This window comes from Pomacea canaliculata, linkage group LG3 (assembly GCF_003073045.1).
Source record: "Pomacea canaliculata isolate SZHN2017 linkage group LG3, ASM307304v1, whole genome shotgun sequence".
NCBI lineage: Eukaryota > Metazoa > Mollusca > Gastropoda > Architaenioglossa > Ampullariidae > Pomacea > Pomacea canaliculata.
Genome location: NC_037592.1, coordinates 13,174,606 through 13,202,547, shown reverse-complemented (window position 1 = coordinate 13,202,547; position 27,942 = coordinate 13,174,606). Strand labels below are relative to the sequence as shown.

Below are 27,942 nucleotides of genomic sequence, written 5' to 3'. Positions count from 1 at the left end.
TGATGTAGCACACACACACACACACACGTAGACACCTGCATACATTTTGGAAATAGCACTTAAAAATTATTTCTTATTGGCAACGACTTTAATGTACGAAAAAAGACAACCAAAAACGATTTATAGGAGGAATTAGCAGTTCCTAAAGGTGCCTACACTTCTGTCGAACATGCTCCGTGGTTTGCTTTTCATCTCCACAGGACCTCACACTGGGGATGACATCGGATGTAGCTTCTGGTAAATGTGGGGCTTTACCTCTGACATTACTCTCTATGGATTCCTTTCTCCAATAATTCTTCCGTCTGGGAAGAGATGGAGCAGGTCGACTACACACTCGCAAAACACGAAAGACAAGATGAAATTACTAGAGTTCGTTTTTCTTTCTAGAATAAATGATTTCGTTTTCACATTAGAACAAGAATCAGACGATGTCAGCTCGTTACTCGCATGTGACTGAAGGAATGCCAGTTGTACTAGTTTAGAGACGGCTGCTCTTCAACACTTGTTCGAATGAAATTACCTGTGTAAAAGGCAGATTTGATTTTCTAAGTGGAAAGGTCTTTCCCAGGTCTGCCATCATTTCATGCAAGCTTCTGGTGTAAAAGACAGTAATAGCAACGTTACCGTTACCTACGTTAGAGGAACGCAGAATGTGCCACGTGATGTGCGCACGCAGCTCGTCCTCACTTCCGTCACCAAAAACATCTGCTGTGTAACAGATACCTATCTTACACCTGGAGTAGCTACCTGCGGAGAGGATGCGAGGGAGAGAACTGCGAGACCTGTTCAACGGGGCACTACTCTCGGCGTCTGTTGCCACAAAAACGCGATGCGTGCAGGTGTTGGTGATGATGGGGACGTTCTCTGGCATCGCTCGGTATGGCTTCCAGTCCAGAATCATTCTTCTGTCCGGAAAGAGATGAAGCAGGTCGACTATAGACTCACTAGACATGATAGAAGTCATATCATCACCAGAGAGTATTCTCATTCCTGGACAATAGGATTCCGTTTTCCCATGGAAACTAAAATCAGAGGAAGTCAGCTCGACGCATGTCACGGTCTGAAACCGAATGAATGGTATTAGCATTTGACAATTATATTAAATAAGTGTAGGACAAAGAACATCTACATTATTCACTTATTTGTTACAGCAAATTACTGCAATAGCAGTTTAGATATTGACCGCTATTCATTACTAAAATTACTTACAAAAAACAGTTAAAAATTTCTTTATGTTTGAAATCTATAAACCATATACACACCTTCTCGGATACCTTTCTATATGTTCTCAGAAATCTCTGTCCATTAACTGCCATGTTGGTGTTATCAACTGTAAACGCAAGGTACCAAATGTCATGTGACCGGATATATTGGTCAAGGACCACTCTTATAAAACGCCCTAACATTCCTCTCCCTCTGTATTCCTTTACTATTCTTGCTGCATTCATAACCAGAGTTCTTCCTCCATCTGTCAGTTCAGTGGTCATAAATCCAACCTGTAACAAAATGGATATAAAATAGTTACAGACAGATAATTTAAAGAATATGAAGTTTCTTTGACGATATTAGTATTAGTTTCACTCACACATGGCTTTGCTTTGAAGTAAAAACAACTCAAATTATTACAAGTATTTCGCATTTTAGACCTCAAAGCATATCGATGCAGAAATTTGCTGGCCACACAGCTTGCACCAAGTTATTCAATGTCTTTAATAATAAGTTTTGCGCTTGAGGCTTCATTAATGGATAAACGATCAATTTGAAATACAGTATATGTGCAATAGACTATAATAAGCTGCAGTCAGACTGGTCTCAAGGAATGAGCAAGTGAATGGTAATTTTTAAAATAGTTGTCTGAGGGACTAGTTAGATTCAGGTCAAGTGTAATTAAATCTGACGGACAGACCCTTAGATGTTGTTGATGCAATGTGTTGCATCTGATTGACTTCATTGGCCAATAGCAACTGGATATATTGAGAAAGACATATGTCTTACTCCTGCTTTTGTTATCTTTTAAATAGAAAACCAGTTTGCGAACATTAATGCAGCTTTAATAAAACTGAAATAAAAATGAAACGTTAGAGCTGATGATACTTAATTAAATAACAGTTAATACATTCCGAATATCTACGTTCCAATTTTTCACTTTCACGTTTAATATAAAAATGTCTAAGCTGAAGAAGGGTTATAATTAGGAATGTGGGTAAATTATTTGAAATAGATGTCCGAAAAATAAACCTACAGTTCTGCCTCCTTTTTTGTAGAGGTAGCCACGAACGCCGGGTCCTTCCACAAGAGACGGGTAGGTGGTAGGGAGGTCATCCAGGCCGCTGTACACGTCATCGTCTATCGCCACGACTGAGTCTCGGTCAGCCAGCGATGCCACACAAACTTCTTCATCTGATGGGATCTGCTCCATGTCACTGACAGCCGCGTCTGTCGACAAGAGATATCCTTAAACTGTGACTTGAAAATTCAATGGCTGTACCCTGTACCCTGTTCCATGCAAAAATATTAGACACTTATTCCGGACACGTAGTGAAACGACCTTTTTACAAGAGAAAGTTTGTAATTGCCATGAACATAAAAAATAATTCATTGGTTCTCATCTTTTTGCAGCAGCCTTGCGCCCTTGCCCGATAAATTACATAAGATTTAAAGCGATAATAAATGAATATTTTGCAATCCAAGATATCTAGAATATGCAGAGAACTTAGTAGGATTCACATCCAAAAGCCAATGTTCCATGCATGAAACATTTGGATCTCTCACTTTCTTTTATGTAAACTATCACCTCTTTCTCACTCTCTTTTTCTCTCTCTCAAAAACACCAAATCCAAAGAATTACTTGGTGACAGTAATTGTGTGTCTGTTCCTGGTGTCAGTGTGTAGACCTTGTAGAAATAACTTGCTAGAAATCTGGTCTCATGAAGATTTAGTTGAGCTTCAGAGGGTAGGATTCTGTAACTTTGGACTACTTTGTATTAGCTGAAGGAAAAGGGAGAGAACCCACCTAGGGTAAAGACTTTGAAGTACAATACAAATGTCAGAAAAATATTAGATTATTTGACAATAATTAATGAGTTGCTGTTCGTTGTTCGTTGTGTCTAAAAAAAAATTCCTTCTGAGAGTGAAGTAGTACTGAGGAAAGGTCCATCCGGCGGTAGACACAAGGTGGCGACCATCCTGCATGAGGACAGGACATCATCGTGGCCGAGATACAACACTCGCCATTGTCACGTACTACGTGATTTAGATTGGCATGGCGGATGACGTAGTACGTTGGTATACATAGAAATACATGTTGTAATTGAAAAACCCCACGATGCAACCATTTCCATAGAAATCAGTTCTCTGAAAATCTCCGGATGCTGTTAAAAGCAAATACACAATGGAGCAAACAACTACCATCAGTAGTATATAGGCTTGTGCTATGCATCCCATATCCGCCGGAGGTGAGGTCATACCAAGTACGTTGTCCTTTAGTAGTCAGCCACTACCAAGAGTTGCTTGCCTCTTGTGATCTCCCTCCCACGACTCTTTAATAATATTTTCCTGAAAAAGATTTATTTTCCCTCCCTTTTTATTTTGTGCAAATGGACTGTGAAAATGTCTGCATTTATAAAACAGGCATTTTATGTACAATTTCTTGTCTTCACGCTTGTATTTTCACTTTGTAAAGCCATATCTGCGTGAGACAGTGCTGGTGGCTACTGAACTCACAAGCCTCACCATCAGGCCTGTGATATGTATTTTACTTAAAACTTTTGGATTTATTTTCGTATGTCTTCTCTAACAATCATTATTCGTCGTTAGTTTTAAATTCACCTACTAGTCTTCCTTGAATAAAATAACTGAATTAGACATCACAATTGTTCATTGTAGTTATTGAGTCATTTTATAGTCTACTGACAATATTCATAGTCTGGTCTGTTGTTTCAATCAACTCGTTTTCATCGTCTTTACAGCGATTACACGTTTCGTTCTTTTGCGCATGAGTATTTGTTGAGGTCTGTACTTGCTCAGTGTCTGTCAAAGGTTGTCTCGAACGAAAGCTGAGATCGTAAACCACAGCCGGTCTGAAGTTTTTGTCTTAAGATGACAAGCTATAAAGCGTTTCAGGCCCAGACAATATTTTTAACTCAAGGTACGACCGCCGGTATAACAACACACTCGGGGTCCCACCACCACCAGATCCACCCTCGGCACGTTACTGTTGCCACAAGCGGGTACATGGTTGACAACTGTGCCGGGTCAAAAGTCACCATGGAGTTCTTCGTGGGACATTCGAAGCAGTTTTCTGACCCACATATCAGGTAACTCAATGTCATTGTTGCCTTTGTTCCCAACAGGCATGCAAGGCAGTTTTAATGTGATCTTTAACACAACTAATGTGTCTTTCTGGGCTCATTTACCGTCGGTAACACCACCATGCAATAACCGAATCTTCTAAACTTTCCTGGGTCGTAAGAAGAGACATTCTGATGGGTCGTCTTCACTCCTTATTGGCTGAGTTCACGGTGCATCCTGCACTTACAAACTCAGGTTACATAGTGGGAGGCTCTTCTCTACTCGGTACACAGAGCTCTATGTCTAACCCACTGAACAAAATACAACAATTATCTGGCCTATGACCTTAGCTGACATAAGAATGCATCCTGTTTGCAATAAAAAAGAAAATATTCTGAAAACATCAAAACGATTTCTGCCACCCTTCACTAAAGTATCATTAATTAGTATTTGATGGTGTGACAGTGTCGTCGATACACCCGCAGTTCTCAACCGATGCTACGTGTACCCCTAGGGGTACGGCAAGAAATATTCAGGGATACACAGCGACATAAATAGGCACACGCCATTATGAAAATAAATACTTTTATGCACAAAGCTACGCGCGATGGGTACCCGAGGAATACTTTCACCATCTCGGGGTACAGTCGCGAAAAAGGTTGAGAATCTGTGATAGAAGGAAAGGAAAGGGGAGCGGGGTGGCCCTGTAACACATGTTATCAGCTGCTCGTCATGTGTTGTATGATACTTAGTGACAGTGTCACCTACGGAGAAAGAGATTACCGGAAGAGCAATCTTCATGCAAGCTTTGATATCAAGAAGTCAGGTTCTATACTGTGTGGATATTTGAATTTTCTCGTTGTTACTTTTACGGTAAGCGAATCGTTACTTACGTTTAGTTTCGTCTTGTTGACGAAGCCCTGTACTCGCAGCTATTGCCTGGGTACGGCGCTGAACAAGTCTCTTGATGATTATTACTGTGTGTTGTGGCAGTAGTTGCCCGACTGTGAAGAAGTCACGTGTCGAAAAATCTCACGACGTTTCTAGGTTTAGAGACTGAACTGAATAAATTGCATTGCATTGCAGCTCTCAATTTCAGTCGATGGTTATTGCTGCTCCATTGTACCAACAGTCACTGGTGACTGATGTTGCAGAATCGAAATATATATCTTCCACTCACACACACAAATTATCTTAACTCGTAGAAACAATAAAACAAACAAAACACCACTAACGCCTCCACTCGGGTTAGATGTTATTACTAAATGATGCTGTCTCTCGGGACGAGTGACCCAACATACTTCAGGCCAAAAGCAAACAACTCCAACTAACTTACAGAACAACAACAACAAAACTCTTCAAGTACTCCATGGCATCTGCCAGGCCCAAACACTTCAGACCCATCTCAGTGCCCCGCAGACTGCGCCTACTGACAGTTACAGCAAAATTAAATTACTAATATTTGTTTATATTTTAAAAAAGAATGCAGGAAAATTTCAAAACCAGGCTTATAACTTATTACATGGGACAATGCAGTACACTCGCAGTGATAGCATGTATAAAGCCTACTAAAGGAAAACCAATATCTTGTTTCCACCTTCTCCTAAAATGTTACTTACGATTATCATCGTAGAAGAAATCTGTATACTTCAGAAAATATAATTCTGTTTTATATAACTTCAAACCATCTAGTTAGGCATAAAGATAGACTATAGACATAGTGACATGATACCTTCATAGCACAATAAATAAAGTAAAATAAAAAGCCAAACAAACTAAAACTAACGGGCATCAAGTTAATATCTGTAAGCTCTTTTTATAAACTAGTTGTTGTGAAGTACATTTGAATAAATCAAGAGTTTCATAACATATACAAATATCTAAGTAATAGAAAACATTGAAAAGTTACATCTCTGTTATGTTTGCTGGAAAAACAATTAAAAAGGAAAAAAAACCTAATTATAGGTAATGAGTTATCTAGCTAACACTGCTATATTATTATACAGCGAGTACAGTCCAAATCATGGGATTCCGCATATCTGATTGCACTTGTTCTACTAGCCAGGATGTATGACAACAATAAGGAATACAACATGCATCACATCAATGTTTGTAAATGTTCTCGTATTCAAAGATATAATTGAATGATTTGCCAATATTTATTATTATTCTTAGACCTACCTACAGATAACCAGTTACCAGTAATAGTCCTCTCAGTAGTTTCTTTAAATCTGCGCTGTGTACAAATATATTGCAGCATTTCAGTTGTTAATTTAGAAACTGAAATGCTTGTTGTAAGCACAGTCATGTCAAATAGAAGTGGTTGGGATATTGAATATGAATAGCAAGCTAATTTCACGGTTGCACTATGATAAAATCTTGTTTGAACTATACTGATTCTAATATCATAAATGCTTTCTCCAGAAAAATCCCCATTTAAATGATTTTAGACAACTGATGTTGATAGCAAAATTTAAGAAACATATTAAAATATAAAAACAACAGCAACAATCAAAGTATAAAACAAACTAAAATTTCAAACATCTTGCTCTAACGCGATCAGCTTATTGTAGGACAAACTTGATTTTCGCAGTGGAAAAGTCTTGCCAGGTCTGCGAGAAAGTCAGCCAACCCTCTGGTGTAGAAGATGCTGAAGACAACATTTCCGTTTCCTACGTCAGCTGATCGCAACAGGTGCCACGTGATATGCGCGCGCAGCTCTTCTTCACTTCCCTCGCCAAAAAGATCAGTTATGTACCGGGTACCTTTACTGCAAGTGAAGTAGCTTCCTGAAGACAGGACTGTAGGGACAGACAGCAAGCCTGTGTCCAAGGGAGGACTGTTGGCGTCTGTAGCCAGGAAGACGCGGTGTGTGCAGGTGTTGGTGATGAGGGGCACGTTAGCTGCCATCAGTCGGTATGGCTTCAGATCGAGAATAATTCTTCCTTCTGGGAAGAGATGGTGAAGGCGGCTGTCATCACAAGACATGATAGATAACATGTCGTCATTAGAGTGTTCGTATTCCCGGAAAACGTGTTGAAGTTTTACAAACTTTGAAACTAACATCAAATGATGTCAGCACGACACTTGTCATTTTCTGCAATCGAGGATTGCTATTTATGTGTTGAGTTGTTTCATCTTATAGTGTGTAAATTAAAAAAAAATATTTATTAATTCTTAATTTTAAAACATTACCTAATACCTTTAGCTACAATCTTTTCTATAAATATTCAGAAACATTTTTACATCACACTGTGCAATTATATAAACATTGCTTTAAGACTGTGTTACTTTTTTAGGAATTAGAAGCACTCTGACATTCTCAAGGTGTAACGTACTTTCTCAGCCACCTGTCTGTTAGCTCTTAGAAGCTTCTGTCCAATCGTCGTCATGGTGACATCAGAAACTGTACAGGTCATGTAGCAAATTGTAGGTGACCGGAAGTATTTGCTATGAATTAGTCTGTGAAATCTTCCTAAGACTCCACTTCCTCTGTATGCAGGCGCCACTCTTGCTGCGCCGTATAGCAGCGTCTTTCCTCCGTCTACCAGCTGAGTGTGTAGAAATGCAATCTGCATCAAAGCATATAGATACTTTATAAAATTCACTATCTGTTACTTGAGTTTGCCTTTTAGGCTTATGGCAACTTGATATAATCGGTTCCCAGTCACTTAATCCCCAGACACTTCATCCCCAACGCTTCATCCTTAAAATGAAATTTTAACTATAAAAATTATGAAGCCAGCGAAAAATTTAATTGAAATTCAAATAATTATCTTCATATAAACATCACAATTATAAATTATAACTTTCGAAATGCAAGTGTTTGAGAGGTCATGTGTGTCACGAGCCGTTTGGGTGAGCGGAGGTTCATTTTTTTATTGGGGGTGGAAGGGCATTATCTCGTCTACGAGCAGAAGTGCGCATGAGAGTGAGCAAATATTTATGTTATGGATTATTTGCGTTGATCAATTTTAGAGTTCGATACATGCGCCAGAGTAAGATCACCTCTATCACCTAAGCATTGTGATGTCTGGGTCGCGGCGCATGTGGCACACACACACGCTTTTTGTTTTGGAATTTATGACTAGTACAGCGATTCTCAACCTTTTACTAGTGACGCCCCCCTGACGAACAAAGGTACGTCCTCGACCCCTTAGCCAGCAATGTAAGCTAATCTCCCTAATACCGGTATAAGAAACTTTAAAAAAAATGACCACCTTCGCGCCCCCCTTGTAAGCACGGTTTGAGAACCGCGGGACTAGTAGTCTCTAAGGAGAGACATTGTTTTAGAAACTTTAGCTAAGGGTGGATTTGAAGGAGGACTTGCCGAATGACTGCTAAATGTTTTTATGCGAGCTCGCGAAAGCTTATCTGATGAGTCCTGAGACAGACCACGGCAATCACGAATTTATATTTTATTTTATGTCAAAAGATATGAATGACTGTATTTTACATTTCCATGTGCAAAATATTTGACACATGTGACCCACCACCATAAAACAAGTCTAAGCTGGCAAATTTGAGCTGTGCTGTTATACTTTTAAAATCGTTTTGACCTTACATTTAACAGTAAAGGTGTCCTAGTTCCCAAATTGCGTAATACAGGCTCGAGTTTCGCGACGGCCATTTTGAAAAAGAAATTGTCAGCGATCCTTTGCAACGAGTACTTCTAACAGTTCAAATTGTACTAAAGTTGACGTGCTGATAAAGCAGCAAACTATATTATTTCAAACTATAAAAGGTTCCTACCAGTGGATAATTGTGAGTTTTTAGTGCCCTACCATGTAAGCGAAACACGTTTGCTTTGTATGAACGACTATCAGTGTCCATGTCTAGTTCATGTCTCAATTGTTCGTTCAAACGATGAACTGGAACAAGAGGTACATCTTCATCAGTGTCATCGCTATTTTCTGCAAGCTGGTCATTGTAGTCTGATTTATCATGGTCTTTTGCAATGTTGTCTATCCCGAAATGAAAACTGATGAAAATAAAATTTTGAATCTTTTTCCATCTTTTCGTGGCAATCGGGTGCAGCACATTCTCGAGGCATGGTTCTCACTATGGAAACAACACGTCATAGGGTCACGTGACAGAGAACGAGACTTTGTGGAAGCAAAAAAAGAGTCCCGTGTAATTTCTCTTAAACACAACATTATACTAAAAACCTTCAACGTTTTCCACATGAACACACATATAAATAGACGAGATTCAAATTTATCCTACTCTTTACGCGATTCTAAGCAGTTTTATTTTGCCTTATGAATCCCTTTAATAAAGTATTAATTCACTTTGGGTATTAGATGAAATAAGCAAGGAGTCCAAGCTACCGCTTGCAAATATTAAAGTGGCGCCACATAGAGTATCATACTTGGACACAGATGTCTGTATGGTCAAGCTTGGCTGTAGTCTTTAACTGTATTTATTAGTCTGAGGATTATTATTATTAATACTAGTGTAGTCCATAACAAACAGTTAAACATAATTGAAAGTCTACTACAAGAAGATAGAAATTGTGATCAAATAAAACCGCAACAATAACTTTATTTTAAAAAGAGACTAATCTTAAAACAATTATTCAAAATAAACCAATTACAGTTACATAAACGTACAAAGGAAGATAAACTAGATTTATAAATATACAAAACATAAACTCAGAAATGAGACCCAAATTATTTGAATGAAGTAAACCTCTGAATGACAGAAGCGAAAAAAAAAAAAAAAAAAAAACAACAACTAAAGGACATGTTCATTTTTTTTAATAAAAACTACAGGCACCCGCACAATCACAAAATACACACACACACATGTAGTCAGTAACTAGACTTTATACAGATGACAAAAAAAGACAAACTTGTTTTAGAAGATTTCGCGTGGAGTCGGCCGCTGTTCCTACTGAGCGACAAAACCCAACAGAATTAAATATACATGCCATGTCATTATGTATCACTAGCGAGTAACGTGAGTGATGTCATAGACACGTGATGTAACTGACCAATCAACATTTACGTTAGACAAGCAGACGTCTTGCATACACCGAGTTTCCTGTGTACATCTTAAGGAGAACACCCGACGAAGTAAAAGTAAAATTACAATGCTCCGGCGGGCAGCACGTTTCAATGTATAACAAATAATAATAATTAGATAGTATAAGTAGAACATGCTTTTAAAATAAAGATTTTAGCTTGGTGACTAAGACTGGTATTTGTATTTAATGAGAATATGCGGTACACAGTGAGGACTATTCAGACAGACGAAAGGTGCGTGAAGTCATTGTACCCTTACACTGGCCTCACCACTTCCAATGGCGGCTAGTCCGCTTGAAGTACACCCAGCAGCCCTTTAAACATTAGTTGTAGATCAGTTATTTTAACACTAATTAAAACGTTCAGGCATTTAAAAAATGTGCAATTTTGGAAATAGAAACGTGATAGGCCGGATACAACACAAACCTCGATGACGTCTTGGAGATTTTTTTACAACCTGGAATGAAGCAGCTCCAAAGTGAAAAAGCAAGTGTCTGTTAAAAGTTATCAGCCTACTTTTATTACTCAGCAGAACTAGAAAAAATACGATGTAGATGCCACATGCACACTATTGTCAAAAGCTCTCTATCGACCTTGACCTCATGATCGAATTTTAAAGTACGCACACACTTACAGATAGATATACCCACAGAGCGTCAACCTGTTTTAAGTTACTTCTCTGCTAAGTTCGAAGTTTGAGTATTATTTTGTATGGAGTCTGGAGAACAATAAAACAATGTACTTAAATCAACAATAAGACAACTTCATGTGGTTACACGCAGACTGTAATTTTTGTTCTTTGCGCCTCCGTCAGCAGGAGAGCTAGTATCGTCTGCTACTCTGTTTCGTGTTGACGGCTTCAGCAAAGAGCATTAACGTAAAAGCGACGGTTATTTTAAGGCTACAAGTCAGCTGGCGGTCACTGCATCGTACGTCGCACGCGCACACTGACAGATGCACGCGCTTGCATATATGTCGGAAAAAAGCTTGGAAATATATTTCAAATGGGAAACTTCTTTGATTAAAAAAAGGAAATATCATTTAAAAGCAAAAATTAGCAGTTCTTGGAGTTTCCTACGCTCCTGTAGGACACACATTGGGGATGACATCAGATGTAGCCTCTGATGAGGATTACGTTGAAAGATATGAATGAGTGTATTTTACATTTCCGTTTGCAAAAATGTTCACACATGTGACCCACCGCCATAAAACAACTCTTAACCGGGAAATGTGAGCTGTGCTGTTTTGGTTATAAATAGTTTTGACCTTCTGCTCCCCAAATTGCATTATACAGGCTCGAGTGTCGCGAAGGCCATTAAATTTTTTTTTTTTCAGCAATCCTTTGAAACAGGTACTTTTAATAGTGCAGATTGCACTAAAGTTAGCGTGCTGATAAAGGACAGCAAACTATATTATTTCACGATACAAGAGGTTCCCAACAGTGGATAGTTGTAAATTTTTAATGCCCTACAATGTTAGCAAAACACGTTTGCTTTGTATGAACGATTATCAGTGTCCATGTCTAGTTCATGTCTCAATTCTTCGTTCAAACGATGAACTGGAACAAGAGATACATCTTCTTCAGTGTCATCGTTATTGTCTGTAAGGCGGTCTTTATAGCCTGATTTATCATAGTCTCTTTCGCAGATGTGCGGAATGTGTGAGTGAAAGTATTTGCGAAGACTTTTGTGTATGTGTTGGAAGAATCTATGTTGGGGTAGGGACTATTAGTTGTTACCCTAGCATTATCGAAAACCGAAAACTTTTACCGAGATAGACCTGAACTGGTCACATGGAGTGAGCTGGTGAACTGAATACATACAGTAAATTTGAAACAATGATCTGATCGACTAAAAGGTTCACGACATGTGAAAGCTAAAAACAAATGCCAAAATCGAGCTTATTTTCCCCAGAGCCTCGTAAATGCGATTAAATCCTTTTCCCTCTCCCCCCAAAAATATATAAATACATAAAAGTCAGAAATAAAAAAGCAGAAGGAACCATTCCAACCACAATAACAAAAATGGCAGCAAAACGAAAAAGATCGAAATTCCCTGGTGCTGTACTACACAATAGGGTGACTGCTGTTCACATGCGAACTGGTAACGGGATCGTTCCACCTTTGACAAAATTCTTCTTCTAACACGATCAGTTTCTCGTAGGACAAACTTGATTTTCGCAGCGGAAAGGTCTTGCCCAGGTCTGTGAGAAAGTCATCCAACCCTCTGGTGTGAAAAATGCTGAAGACAACATTTCCGTTTCCTACGTCAGCTGATCGCAACAGGTGCCACGTGATATGCGCGCGCAGCTCTTCTTCACTTCCCTCGCCAAAAACATCGGTTATGTACCGGGTACCTTTACTGCAAGTAAAGTAGCTTCCTGAAGACAGGACTGTAGGGACAGACAACAAGCCTGTGTCCAAGGGAGGACTCTTGGCGTCTGTAGCCAGGAAGACGCGGTGTGTGCAGGTGTTGGTGATGAGGGGCACGTTAGCTGCCATCAGTCGGTATGGCTTCAGATCGAGTATAATTCTTTCTGGGAAGAGATGGTGAAGGCGGCTGTCCTCACAAGACATGATAGATGTCATATCATCAGTAGAGAGTGTTCGTATTCCCGGGAAACGTGTTGAAGTTTTACAAACTTTGAAACTAACATCAAATGATGTCAGCTCGACACTTGCCATTTTCTGCAATAGAGGATTGCTATTTATGTGTCGAGGCGGTTGTTTCATCTTATAGTGTGTAAAATAGAAAATATTTATTAATTCTTAATTTTAAAACATTACCTATTACCTTTAGTTACAATAGTGTCTATAAATATTCAGAAACATTTTTACATCACACTGTGCAATTATAGAAACATTGCTATAAGACTGTGTTACTTTTTTAAGAATTAGAAGCACTCTGACATTCTCAAGGTGTAACATACTTTCTCGGCCACCTGTCTGTTAGCTCTTAGAAGCTTCTGTCCAATTGTCGTCATGGTGATATCAGAGACTGTACAGGTCATGTAGCAAATTGTAGGTGACCGGAAGTATTTGCTACGAATTAGTCTATGAAATCTCCCAAAGACTCCACTTCCTCTGTATTCAGGCGCCACTCTTGCTGCGCCGTATAACAGCGTCCTTCCTCCGTCTACCAGCTGAGTGTGTAGAAATGCAATCTGCATCAAAGCATATAGATACTTTATAAAATTCACTATGTGTTACTTGAGTTTGCCTTTTAGTCTTATGGCAACTTGATATAATCGGTTCCCAGTCACTTAATCCCCAGACACTTCATCCCCAACGCTTCATCCTTAAAATGAAATTTTAACTATAAAAATTATGTAGCCGGCGAAAAATTTAACTGAAATTCAAATAATTATCTTCATATAAACATCACAATAAGTTTTACAATTAAAATAAATATTGAAATACATTAATAATATTTAAATCATGCTATTAACTTCAACGTCATTTGAACATCTACAACATTAGTTAAAGTATTTTAATTGTAAAACTTATTGTGATGTTTATATAAAGATAATTATTTGAATTTCAATTACATTTTTCGCTGGCTTCATAATTTTTATAGTTAAAATTTCATTTTAAGGATGAAACGTTGGGGATGAAGTGTCTGGGGATGAAGTGTCTGGGGATTAAGTGTCTGGACACCGATATAATCAATATTCGTATTTTTTACTGTTCGATATAATGTTTTTTTAATAGGAAAACAGTCAAACTGCCAGTTTGCAAACCTTAACTCAGTAATGGCCTCTTTAAGACTTTGAAACTTAAGAGTCAATATTAAACTTACATAAAGTTGATACATTCGGAATATCCCCGTTTTGATTAGTAAGGACCAATTACTACTTTTTATTTTACATTAAATATAAAAAAAATGTCTTGGCTGAAGAATACTAATAAATATCATAAAGTAATGTAAATGATTTGAAATAAATGTCAAATAATTATGATTACAGTTCTGCCTCCTTTTTTGTAGAGGTAGCCACGAACGCCAGGTCCTTCCACAAGAGAGGGGTAGGTGGCAGGGAGATAATCCAGGCCGCTGTACACGTCATCGTCTATCGCCACGACTGAGTCTCGGTCAGCCAGCGATGCCACACAAACTTCTTCATCTGATGGGATCTGCTCCATGTCACTGTCAGCCGCGTCTGTCGATAGGGAATGTTCTCGAGATGTCACGTGAAACTTCAGTAGGGGCTGTGAAATAGATGAGACACATATTCTATACACGTTATAGTGAAGCGACATTTTTTACAATAGAAAGTTTGTAATTGCTGTGAACACAAGATATTGTCATTGCTTCTCTCTTTTTCATTTTATTTATTTATTATTATTTTTTTTTTTTTTGCATTAGCGTTGCCCGAACAACAACACAAGGTTCTGTTTGTTCTATTATGGCGATACTAACAAACAAGTGTGCTTGATGGACGCCTGCAATTGAAAAACAGCACTTTTCCTTGACAAAAAGTAATTCTAATTAATCAAAGACGGGGAGCATGTCAAGGACTTTCGAAATGCAAGATTGACAGGTGTAACACCTGTCTCCAGTGTTTGAGAGGTCATGTGTGTCACGAGCCGTTTGGGTGAGCGGAGGTTCATTTTTTTAGGGGAGGGGAAGGGCATTTACCTCGTCTGCGAGCAGAAGTACGCGTGACAGCGAGTAACTGTTTATGTTAGGGATTATTTGCGTTGATCATGCGATACATGCGCCAGAGTAAGATCACCTCTATCAGCTGAGCATTGTGATGTCTGAGTCGTGGTGCATGTGGCGCACACACGCTTTTTGTTTTGTAATTTATGACTAGTAGTTTCTAAGGATACACATTGTTTTAGAAACTTTAGCTAAGGGTGGATTTGAAGGAGGACTTGCCGAATGACTGCTAAATGTTTTTTAACTGAGCTCGCGAAAGCTTATCTGATGAGTCCTGAGACAGACCACGGCAATCACGAATTTTAATATATAAGCCTGTGTTTATTGTTTAAATTTTAAGTTAAGCTTAACGTATAATTATTCCAGTACAGTGGAACCTCGGTTAGCGAACGCCTCGGATAGCGAATATTTCGGTTAACGAACAAAAATTTCGATAAAAGTTTGTCTCGGATAGCGAACAAAATTTCGGATAAAGCACAGCCACGTGAAACCACACGTGACCGACCCAGCAATGTTCATCATTCGCGCTCGAGACACAGTTACCGCTCAGTCGTTCCTTATTATCGCAATAAATATTTTAATAAGATAATCCACATAATGGCTCCATAGAAGATTAAGAGCATATAATGGTAGTGAGGTAATGACAGAGGAAGCGGCCAACAAATAATTGAAAACACAGGAAATGATTTCAAAGTATGAAGGTGGCATGCGTTGTCCCAGATATGTGATGTCGTATTACCCGAAGAGTTTTACAAAAAAAGACACGAAGGGAAACAGACACTGCACAAGTTTTTTTTCTTTAAACCCAAAGCTACAGAAAAGGAAGTCATCCCGATTTTAATGTCACGGTCTCATGGGAGGGGGAAATCAGTAATTCCACCATTCCTCCCACACCTGCTTGCAAGCCTACTACGTCAAATACGGCAAGTTTTCTTGATGTTTAAAATACTTTGTTATTGTTTTTAAATGTTTATTTAACTCCATTTATTTGCATTATAACTGTTCTCATTAAAACAATATCCTATCATATTATATAGCCTGTAACTTTCAATTTTAACGAGTCAACAGGGGCTGGGAACCAATTAAATCTATTTCCTTTATTTCTTATGGAAAACATTGTTTCGATAACGAACATTTCTGATAACGAACAAGTTTCGAGCACGGATTAAGTTCGTTAACCGAGGTTCCAACTGTATTTTGTTGAATTATGGTTAAAAATAAACTACATGACGGGTACTACTTACTAGAACGTACCTGAAAAGAATAATGTGCATTCTTTAATAATAAATCCACTACGCACGGCGAGGCTGTCTCTTCTCTCACACACAGTACTGTAGTCAGTAACTAGAAGACAAATAATATGACAAAAAAAAGACAACTTGTTTTAGAAGATTTTGGCGTGGAATCGGCCGCTGCTCCTATTAAACGACGAAACCAAACAGAATAGAATATATATGTCAGGTTATTCTGTATCTAGCCAGTCACGGTGAGTGATGTCATAGACACGTTGATGTAACTGACCATCACAAGTTTTCGTAGATCGAGTTTCCCGTGTAATCCTTAAGGAGACACAGAGGAAGCAAAACTAAATTACAATGCTCCTGTCGGCAGCCCCATTTTCAATGATAACAAAAAAGTAAATCATGTAGATTATGTGTAAATAGAACTGGCTTTTAAAATAAGATTTTAGCTTGGTTATTAAGGCTGGTAATGGTATTATATATATATATTTAGAATATGCGGTTGCACAGTAAGGAATAGTTCACCACACTGGGAAGTACAGTAGTTTTTCTTACTCAATCAAAATATGAACGTATTGTCCGACTAGCATAGACAAGAAGTCTCTGTTTGTCTTTCTGGCAACTGAGACAGGATGGTACCGAGCCTTCTCATTACTGGCGACGGTCCCAACACGAAGCGGATGCCTTTACACTGGCCGAGTGTTTGAAGTAAACACTGAGCAGTTCTTGGAGTTTGCCTTCGCTTCTGTAGGAAACACATTGGGGGATGACCTCAATGTAGCTCTGATTAAGAGTTTTTTTATGTCCAAAAATAATAAATGACTGTATTTGACATTCTCCGTGTGCAAAACATTTAACACCATGTGACCCACCAACCATAAAACAGTCTAAGCTGGCAAATTTGAGCTGTGCTGTTATACTTTTACAAATCGTTTTGACCTTAACATTTAACAGTAAAGGTGTCCTGAGTTTACCAAATTGGTAAATACAGGCTCGATTTCGCACGGGCCATTTTGAAAAGACATTGGTCAGCGGTCCTTTGCAACGAGTACTTCTAAATTCAATTTGTACTAAAGTGACGGAGAAAGGCAGCGAAACTAATTAATTTCAAACTATAAAGGTTCCTACCAGTGGATAAATTGTGGAGTTTTTAGTGTCTGACCATGTAAGCAAAAACACTTTGCTTTGCCTGATTATCAAGTGTCCTGTCTAGTTCATGTCTCAATTGTTCGTTCAACGATGAACAGGTACATCTTCATAGTGTCATCGTATTTTCTGCAGAGCTTGGTCATTGTAGTCTGATTTATCATGGTCCTTTGGCAATGTTGTCTGTTCCGAAATGACGGTGGAGGTTACAGTGGCAACAGAAGAAAAGAAAAAGTGATGGCCGAGGATATTGTGCGCCGTTGCGGTTATTTGTTTCTCTGTCTTTCAGAAGGACCCACATAACAAGCTGTTGTGGTAAATGCTGTGCGTGTGTGGGAATAATTTCTTGATCGGTTACCAGCGGATGGCTTCCTGACCAGTATCGCAGATGTGCAGAATGTGTGAGTTAAGTATTTGCGAGGAAGACTTTTGTGTAATGTTGTTTGTTGAGACATTTTGTTGGGAGGGACTTTTATTTGTTACCCTAGCTACATCGAAAAACCGAAAAGAAAAAGAATCCCTTAACTTTTACCGAGATAGACCTGGAAATTGAGCTATTTAGTATATTAAATATTAATATAGCATGCTTGTTATACCTTTAAAAGAATAGCTTCATACGTTTTTTAATACCGCATACACATTCTTTGAATAAAAACAAACAAATTGCAAAGTATTGTCGCAATTTAGCCCTGAAAGCAAATGCTTATGTCACTTAAAAACCATACGTTTTCTTTCGCATTACTGAATAACACGTCCCACCATGCTAGTCCATTCCTCAACCCACACACATAATTTTCCTATTGTCCTTCCTCTGCGAAACCTAAAATTTTTGCGATCCGGATTTCTTTCTGTGTTTCTGTATTTTCTTTTGATTAGTCTCAGTACTAATGTTTATCCTTCCGTCTTTCCAAATGTTGTCCATGTCTGTCTTTTCTAAAGCGCTTAGAGAATGTCCTTATGAGCCTAGGTAGTCCTATAATAAATCACGCATATTATTATATTATTATTTACTATTATTATTATTCCTGTGGATGGTTGCTGATCTCTTGCAGGCTGCTGACGCGGTAATCCAGCCTTTAACTAAGGTTTTTGTTCTAGACGACCATTTTCTTGTCGGACAGACATGAAATTTCTCAGTGGAGTTATGTCTTGCCCAAGTCTGCGATAATGTCATCCAACCCTCTGGTGTAGATAGATGCTGAAGACAACATTCCCGTTTTCCTACGTCAGCTGATCGCAACATGTGCACGTGATATCGCGCGCGCTTTCTTGCACTTCCCTCACCGAAAGGTTGCTTGAGTAAAAGGATACCTTTCTTGCACCTGAAGTAGCTTCCTGCAGACAGGACTTTCAGGGGAGCAAACAAAGGTGTGTCCAAGGGAGGACTCTTGTCGTCTGTAGCCAGGAAGACGCGGTGTTTGAAGGTGTCGGTGATGAGGGGCACGTTAGCTGCCATCAGTCGGTATGGCTGCCAGTCTAGAATAATTCTTCCATCCGGAAAGAGATGATGCAGGCAGCCGTCCTCACAGGACATGATCGATGTCATATCGTCAGTAGAGAGTTTTCTTATTCGCGGGAAACGTGTTGCAGCTTTTAAGCTAACATCAAATGATGTCAGGTCCACATTTGTTATTTTCTGCAATAGATGAAATGCTGCTTATGCGTTGATTTTTTTTTATCTTATAATGCATCGAATATAAAATATTTCTTCATTTTCCTTTAAAAGTTTTACTACTATCTATGGTTTCTATAAATATATAGAAACTTTTTTTTATATCACATTGTGCTCTTAAGCGTATTCATTGTTTGGACATTAAATTGCTTTAAGGGTATGTGTTTATCTTTTGTACAGGCTTAGAATTAGAGTATTTTCCACTCTATTTACATAAAACATTTGAAACGTTCCGACATTCTCAAGCTCTAACGTACTTTCTCGGTCACCTGTCGGTGTGTCCTTAGAAGCTTCTGTCCAATCGTGTTCATGGTGATATCAGAGACCGTTAAGGCAATGTAGCAAAGATTAGATGACCCGATGTACTTGCTACGAATTAGTCTACGAAATCTCCCAAAGACTCCACTTCCTCTGTATTCCTCCACTACTCTTGCTGCACTCTGCAATAGCGTCCTTCCTCCATCTATCAGCCTAGTGTGCAGAAATGCAATCTGCGTGTAGACAATTTATAAAATTCACTACGTGTTACATGTAGTTTGCTGAGATATGGCAACTTGATATATTTAAGAAGACGTATTTTTTACGATTGGAAAATTATTTTTCAAAGAGGGGAAACGGTCAAGTTGTGTACACGGAATAAGCCAGTTTGCGAACATTAACGCAGTAATGGCCTGTTTAAGACCTTGAAACTTAAGAATCGATTATACTTAGATAACAGCTGATCATTCGGATTATCTACGTTCTTTCACTACTAAGGGCGACTTACAATTTTTCAGTTTCACTCAAAATATATCAAAAATGTCTTGACTGAAGAATATTTATAAACATTTATGTATGAAGATTATTTAAATTATCTGAAATACCGATGTCAATAAAATTATGCTTACAGTTCTGCCTCCTTGTTTGTAGAGTGTAGCCACGAAACGCCAGGTCCCTTCCACAAGAGACGGGTAGGTGAGGGAGATAATCCAGGCCGCCCTATCCGTCATCGGCTATCGCCACGACTGGTCTCGGTTCAGCCGCGATGCCACACAAACTTCTTCATCTGATGGGATCGTTGCTCCATGTCGCTGACAGCCCGCGTCTGTCGACAAGAAATGTTCTCGAGATGTCACGTGAAAATTCAAGTAGCCGGCTAAGCTGTTCCTTAGGAGCAACGAAACAACAGAGCTATAAAACATATGCAAAAAAGGTCTTTTATGTAATTAGATTAGATGCAATCAACAATATCATAGAGCAGTGTGTTAATCGAGATCAACGCCACGTGATGTATACTGACAATCACATGTTCGTGTAGGGTAACAGACGTCTTACATACACGAATCATTAGGAAACAATTGCCCCATGTGTCCTTTTCAGCAATGAATCCCCACCTCTGTAGAGGGTAGTGTGTAACTGTGTTTTGTCGAACGGAAGGACCATTGGAGTTGTTGTGGTGGTGGACACTACATATGGCCATAGAAAGAAAGGTGGACTGACTGGTCTGGTTATGCAGGACCTGCCCACTATCGCCCAGCTATTATTCTGCAGGACCCAAAGAATACAATATCAATGTTGAACACACAGTGAGAGATGGAGGGGGTAATAAAGATAAATACTTTGATACTGCAGGTAGAGCAGAACCTAAATTTACAGTTAGTTATGAGCTAAGTTTTGCAATGAAATATTTTTATTTTTTCATAAAATGGTTATGGTCATCCCCTTACCTTTTCTTGTCGTTTTCTGGATGTACCATAGTTAACAATATCATTTTTATCTCAGGGCTAGCGCTCTAACCACCCGGAATATCCGCTATCCTATACTTTGTACGGTGTCATGCAGGAGAATAATTATTCAATTGACATTATGTAAACTGCATTCGGCCGAAAGCAGTCCGGTAATAATTGATTGTTTGCATCGCTCTCAGTACGAGAGCTGTGCTTAATTACGGTTTAAGCACAGAGGTTAGAAAAAAAGCCGGAAGTCATTTAAAGGATAAAGGTCAGGGGGGGGGGGCACGACGTGCAGGTCAGTCCATGTTCTGGGCAAAGTAAACATCATCAAGCTTCTCGTTCTGCACTTTTTGCTCTGACATGTACTGGAAACTGTGATGTAGCACACTATTACACGACACACACACGTAGGCACCTGCATACATTTGGATTTGAATAGCACTTGAAAAATATTTCTTATGGCAACTGACTTTAAATGTACGAAGAAAAGACAACCGAAAACGTTTTAAAGGAGGGCATTAGCAGTTCCTAAAGGTGCTACACTTCTGTTGAACATGCTCCGTGGGTTTGCTCTTCATCTCACAACGGACCTCACACTGGGGGATGACATCGGATGTATGCCCTTGGTAAAATGTGGGGCTTTACACTCTGACATTACTCTCTATGGATTCCTTTCCTCCAATAATTCTTCCGTCTAATAAGAGATATATCTAGAGCAGGTCGACTACCAACTCGCAAACACGAATAAGACAAGATGAAATTACTATGTTCGTTTTTATTTCTGGAATACATGATTTCGTTTTCAACATTAAACTACAATCAGACGATGTAGCTCGTTACTAAGCATGTGACTGAAAGGAATGCCAGTTGTACTAGCTTAGAGAACGCTGCTCTTCAGCTTGTCTTTTTTTTCGAATGAAATTACTTGTTTAAAAAAGGCAGATTTTGATTTTCTAAGGGGGGGGGGGGGGGGGGGGGGGGGGGGGGTGGAAGAAGCGCTTTCCCAGGTCTGGCCATGCATTTCTTCGATCCAAGCTTCTGGAATCCTGTAAAAGACAGTACCGCATCTGTCTGTCTAGCCACCGTTGCCGTTCCACGTTAGCAAACGCAGAATGTGCCACGTGAATGTGCGCACGCAGCTCGTCCTCACTTCCGTCACCAAAAACATCTGCTGAGTAACAGCTTTTAGTACCTACTCCTACACCTGGCAGTCACTTACCTGCGAGAGGATGCCGAGGGAGAGAATTCGAGCCCTGTTCAAAGTGGGAACACTCTCGGCCGTCTGTTACGTTGCCACAAAAACGCGATGGGGGTGCAGGTGTTGGTGATGATGGGGACGTTCTCTGGCATCGCTCGGTATGCTTCCAGTCCAGAATCATTCCTCTGTTCGAAAAAGAGATGCAGGATGTCGGTCTAGAGACTCGCTAGTAATGATAGAAGTATATCATCGCTAGAGATTCTCATTCCTGGATTATCGGATTCCGTTTTCCAATGGGAATACTAAAATCAGAAGAAGTCAGCCTCGACGCATGTCAGACAGGCTGGAAACCGAATGATGTGGTATTAGCATTTGAACCATTAATATTAAATAAGTTGTAGCACAAAGAGCTTTTAAAACATCTAAATTATTCACTTCTTTGTTACAGTGAATTACTACAATAACAGTTTAGATATTGACTGCTATTCATCACTTTACTAAAATTACTTACAAAAAACAGTTTGAAATGTTCTTATGGTTGAAATCTATAAACCATATACACACCTTCTCGGATACATTTCTATATGTTCTCAGAAGTCTCTGTGCATTAACTGCCATGTTGTATTATCACTCTGTAAAACGCAAGAAACCAAATGTGTCATGTGACTGGATATATTGGCGAAGGACCAGTCTTTGAAAACGCCCGCGTACATTCCACTCCCTCTGTATTCACTTTACTGACATTCTTGCTGCATTCCGCAACTAGCGTTCTCCCTCCATCTGTGAGTTCCCGTGGTATAAATCCAACCTGTATCAAACCGGATATAAAAATCTAGTTACAGACCAGATAATTTAAAGAATAGGAGTTTTTTTGACGAACCATATTATAATTAGTTTCTTGTAGCGTACACATGGCTTTGCTAAAACATAGTTTGGTGATCAACTGCTTTGGTTCCTACAATTTTCAGTCCAATGTAGGTTTGATGGCATTTGCGAAGAAAACTACGAACCAACCAACTCGCACACAAGGTCTTTTACACCTGAAGTTTCTCTGTCTATGGATGCATTGCCAGGTGTTAGCTTCAGATTTAATTGAGAGATTTTCGTGTTGCACCTAAAGTTACCAGATAAACAGACAAGGCAACCGTCATTGTAGCATCTTTAGTGGAGGACCATTTTTTTAAATACAAGTTAAAAAGAATTTTGGAATCTATGTAAGTAAATATTTACATGTTTTTGATTATTATTATTCTTTACTGATTACAAAAATGTAACATGTTTTATATTATGACACGAAACCTGGTCATATTATTACCAAAAACATAGTTTATAAATTTCTACTATTACCTGTAACAGCGCGGATCAAGCCTCGTAAAGAAAAACCCATTTCTCTTTAATCTGTTCTTTAAATGTTATTGCCGATATATGATATTATACAAAATGATTCTTAACTCGCACAGACTGCCAACTGATCAGGTCAAGTTAGGTGCAATTTCACTTTTTGATGAAAATAGATTCCTTAATCCTTAAACTAAAAACAAAATACACTGATATTTTGAAAATAATTAAATGTAAAGTACATCTTATACTCAGTTGATATACTGATTGAATGTAACATATAAATTTTAATACATAATGCTACAAATTCGACACAGAAGTATATATCATTTTAAAATATTAAAAACTTTCGTGACTTCTTTGAACTAAAATTTTAATAAAATACAAAGTAGGAAATCATACTGTTTGCTTCACCTTAAAAAAGATAGTTGTGGCATTTTCCTAACTACCATATACACAGTATGTGTAGAATAAACTACAATAAGCTACAGTCACAGTGCTCTCAAAGAATGAGCAAGTGAATGGTAATTTTTAAAATAGTTGTCTGAGGGATGAGGTGGATTCAGGTCACGTGTAATTAAATCTGACGGACAAACCATTAGATGTTGTTGATGCAATGTGTTTCATCTGATTGTCTTTGTTGGCCACTGACAACTGGATATATTGAGAAAGACGCATGTCTTACTCCTGCTTTTGTTATCTTTTAAATAGAAAACCAGTTTGCGAATATAAATGCAGCTTTAACAAAACTGATATTATGAAATGAAACGCTAGAGTTGATGATAAATAACAGTTAATACATTCCGAATATGTACATTCCAATTTTTCACTTTCACGTTTAATATAAAAATGTCTAAGCTGAAGAAGGTTTATAATTAGGTAGGAATGTGGGAAAATTATCTGAAATAGATGTCCAAAAAATAAACCTACAGTTCTGCCTCCTTTTTTGTAAAGGTAGCCACGAACGCCGGGTCCTTCCACAAGAGACGGGTAGGTGTCAGGGAGGTTATCCAGGCCGCTGTACACGTCATCGTCTATGGCCACGACTGAGTCTCGGTCAGCCAGCGATGCCACACAAACTTCTTCATCTGATGGGATCTGCTCCATGTCACTGACAGCCGCGTCTGTCGACAGGGAATGTTCTCGAGATGTCACGTGAAAATTCAGTAGGGGCTAGCTGTACCCTGTGAAATAGATGAGACACACATTGTTGTATTGAAGCGACCTTTTGACCGTTTGTAACTGCCATGAACACACACACACAAATATTTCTTTTTTCTTATGGTTTGGGGAAGCCTTGCACTAACAACGACACAACGTTCTTTTGGTTCTATTACAGTAATAGTAACTAATTAATTAACTAAATAAATAAAGTAAATGCAGACACCTAGTAGGAGTCACACCTAAAAGCCACGTCACAGCCTAAGCTTCCATTCTTGTTTAAAAGAATTCACATTTATATAGTTTCACTCTGTATGTGTTATATTTCTTTCTCCTACTTTTTTTCTTGTTTTAAAATTAAAAGGAAAGCATCGGAATTTCAAGGAAAATATCAAACGTCCATTCTTGACAATCGACGACGGATATAAAACGTAAACGTTAATTTACAGAAGGAAACAAAGGGAAAGTTACACGCGGCCTCTTTTTCTGTCACTGGAGGTGGCACGTGTTTCTAAGCTCCGTGAAAAGAAACTTTTTAGATAATTTCTGGGCTGATGTGGCTTAATTGATATGATTCAGTGTACTGATTCACTCTATGTAAGTGTTATGTGCTTTTGTATGAAAATCGTCATGGATTATCTAATATCGCCGTATCAACCTCTGTGTACTTCAAGACTCGATGTCCAGCGATCCCCCTGACCCCAGTCCTATGCTCAGTGTCAGTGCTATGCTTTATCTGTTATGTCTTTCAGAGTTATTGAAAAGAACAGCTTGTCTTCATAGCCTTTTTCTGCCTAAAGAAAGTGAAATTAAAATCCGTGACTCCATGACCATCCTCATCCTCGTCCGTTTATCCGTTTATGCCTGCTGACAGTATGACATCCTCTGTATCAACGGTAAAAGTTTCAGAAAGCTTAGGTAGCGATCTTTTATTATTTCAGGATCCTATCGAAGGTAAATGAGGCACTGTCAATCTTCAAGCCTACTAGCGGCGATGAAAGTGATCACACTGGAAAGAACGATTGTTATCCTGGAGAGAACTTTTCAGAGTGGTGGTAGGGGAGGTAATAAATGCGTGACAGTCGAGTTGGACAGTCGCCTACACAGAATCGCCTCGCTTTAGGCCCAACAGCAACCAGCATCTGAAAAATTATTAGCTGCTGTACCAACACTAGCCTGTGAAAATGTCAGGCTTCAGCAGTACAGTCGTCGGAGTCGGTGAGAGTTTTCACAGGATGAGGGCGAGACTGTAGAACACGTGGAGCGGAAAGGTGTCAACGTCTTCAGTGATGCCGGAGTAGATGTCTCTGTCATTACATTGCGGGGTTTCAATTCTGGTCTATCTCCTGCCAGTTATCCAAGTAATCGAGACCCCCACGTGATCTTTTGAAGCTTGGGGTGAAAGTTATTGACTATACTTCTCTTGATCTGGGGTATCTGTCCGAAACACCCGTAGCTGGTGTATCTTTTTCACCTGAAGATGTTAGTCCTGTGATTTGTCGACAGGATAGGCCATCCGTATGGGAGCATAATTGTGTTTTCTCTATTAGCTAACCTCCAATGTACTGAATGTTTGCTACTATCAAAGACAAATCATAACATTTCATCAGTTAATGCTTCTTCTTCGAAATATTTTTTGAACCAACCATGAATCTTTAGAATTGAGATCAGATGTGTCTTAAACCTCGAGTAGTTTAATAGAAAACTACCTTTCAAAATAAAATTATAGCTTATAGTCTTGGACATAGGGTTTATAGGGTTAGTTTTAATATAAACATTTAACACAATGCCTAACACTGTATAATTGACATCTGTGCAGCTACTTTTATAAGCGCACTGTATAGGTTGGGACAACATTTATCCTTTAAGGTTTTTTTAAAAAAAGAAAATAGTTTTCGAGATAAAAGCCAATAAAATTCAGCAAGTAAGCATCAGCATGCAAAGAAATTTAGGAAATAGTTCATCGCTGGTTTAACTAAACTCCACGCTCCATAGTTTGGATATAGTTTGCAATAGGAACACCCGACAAACCTTCATCAGATGTTTCCAACGACAAACATTTTGATAAAGATGCCGTTTTGAAAAAAAAAAGATTAAAAATGAACTGAATGACTGGTACTTACTCGACTGCCGTGCTACTGAAAAGGGAATTATCTTCCCAAATACTCACGAGATGCACACAGTATAAGACAATAGATTAATGACAGAAAAAGAGACATACTTGTTATAAAAGTCCTTAGCGTGGAATCGGCCGCTGTTCCTTCTGAGCGACGAAACCAGACAGAATATAAAACGTATGCCAGGTCCTTTTATGTAATTAGACAGTTACATGAACAATATCATAGGCCAGTGTGTTAATGGAATCAACGCCACGTGATGTAACTGACCAATCACAGGTTCGTGTAGGGTAACAGACGTCTTGCATACACGAATCATTAGGAAACAATTGCCCCATGTGTCCTTTCAGCAATGAATCCCCACCTTCTGTAGAGGGCTAGTGTGTACTGTGTTTTGTCGAAACGAAAGGAACCTTGGAGGGTGGACACTACAATGGCCATAGAAAGAAGGTGGACTGGACTGGTCTGGTTATGCAGGACCTGCCCACTATCGCCCAAGACTATTATTCTTTAGGACCAAAGAGTACAATATCAATGTTGAACACAGTGAGAGAGTGGAGGGGAAAGAGACAGATAAATACTAAAACAGTAGAACAGAATTTAAAGTTTACAGTTAGTTATGAGCTAAGTTTGCAATTGAAATTTTTTACTGTTTTTTAAAATGGTCATGGTCATCCCCTTACCTTTTCTTGTCGTTTCGGGGTGAAATGTTAACGATTTCATTTATCTATGGGCTAGCGCTCTAATCACCCGGATATCCGCCTTCCTTTACTTTGTACGGTGTCTGCAGAACAATGTCATTAAATTGACATTATGTAAACTGCATTCGGCCGAAAGCTATCCGTAATAATTGATTGTTCGCACCTTCGTCAGTACGAGATCTTGCTTAATAACGGTTTAAGCACAGAAGTTAGCAAAAGAGCCGGAGTCATTTTAAGGTTAAAGGTCAGGGTGAGCACGATGTGCTGGGTCAGTCCATGCTCTGACAAAGTAAACATCACAAGCTTCTCGTTCTGCACTTTTGTTCTGACGGTCGTGTACTGGAAACTGTGATGTAGCACACACACACACACACACACACACACACGTAGGCACCTGCATACATTTTGGAATAGCACTTAAAAATTATTTCTAATTGGCAACGACTTTAATGTACGAAATAACACAACCAAAAACGTTTTAATGTGGGGCTTTATCTCTGACATTACTCTCTATGGATTCCTTTCTCCAATAATTCTTCCGTCTGGCAAGAGATGGAGCAGGTCGACTACACACTCGCAAAACACGATAGACAAGATGAAATTACTAGAGTTTGTTTTTCTTTCTAGAATAAATGATTTCGTTTTCACATTAAAACAAGAATCAGACGATGTCAGCTCGTTA

General features: G+C 38.9%; 2 protein-coding genes and 1 long non-coding RNA gene across 5 annotated transcripts in view; all 3 read right to left on the bottom strand.

Moving 5' to 3' along the window:
- The window catches only part of LOC112559842 (histidine N-acetyltransferase-like), a 33,160-nt gene extending 6,114 nt beyond the window's left edge, over positions 1–27,046 (bottom strand). The window contains exons 1-5 of one of the 3 annotated variants that reach the window (XM_025231295.1): positions 26,664–27,046; positions 24,212–24,465; positions 19,291–19,524; positions 18,673–18,997; positions 14,278–14,520 (exon numbers count right to left, since the gene is read on the bottom strand). In XM_025231295.1, the coding sequence (XP_025087080.1) occupies positions 14,462–14,520; positions 18,673–18,997; positions 19,291–19,524; positions 24,212–24,388 (795 nt within the window). In that variant the 5' untranslated portion in view covers positions 24,389–24,465; positions 26,664–27,046 and the 3' untranslated portion in view covers positions 14,278–14,461. Of the gene's footprint in view, positions 1–11,598; positions 13,003–13,244; positions 13,479–14,277; positions 15,261–18,672; positions 18,998–19,290; positions 19,525–24,211; positions 24,466–26,663 lie in introns of those variants that run through there. The other 2 variants (XM_025231296.1, XM_025231292.1) reach the window with 2 other exon arrangements.
- LOC112559846 (histidine N-acetyltransferase-like) lies at positions 70–5,275 on the bottom strand. The gene is made up of 4 exons (XM_025231301.1): positions 5,184–5,275; positions 2,243–2,436; positions 1,263–1,496; positions 70–1,060 (listed from the first exon to the last, which is right to left on the bottom strand). Exons 2-4 carry the CDS (start codon positions 2,417–2,419, stop codon positions 479–481), a joined length of 993 nt encoding a protein of 330 aa, XP_025087086.1. The 5' UTR covers positions 2,420–2,436; positions 5,184–5,275; the 3' UTR covers positions 70–478.
- On the bottom strand, positions 6,584–10,580 carry LOC112559850. Its single transcript, XR_003098413.1, has 3 exons — positions 10,145–10,580; positions 7,629–7,862; positions 6,584–7,387 (listed from the first exon to the last, which is right to left on the bottom strand). It is a non-coding gene; the product is annotated as an uncharacterized LOC112559850 (long non-coding RNA).
- Positions 27,047–27,942: the final 896 nt, after the last annotated feature.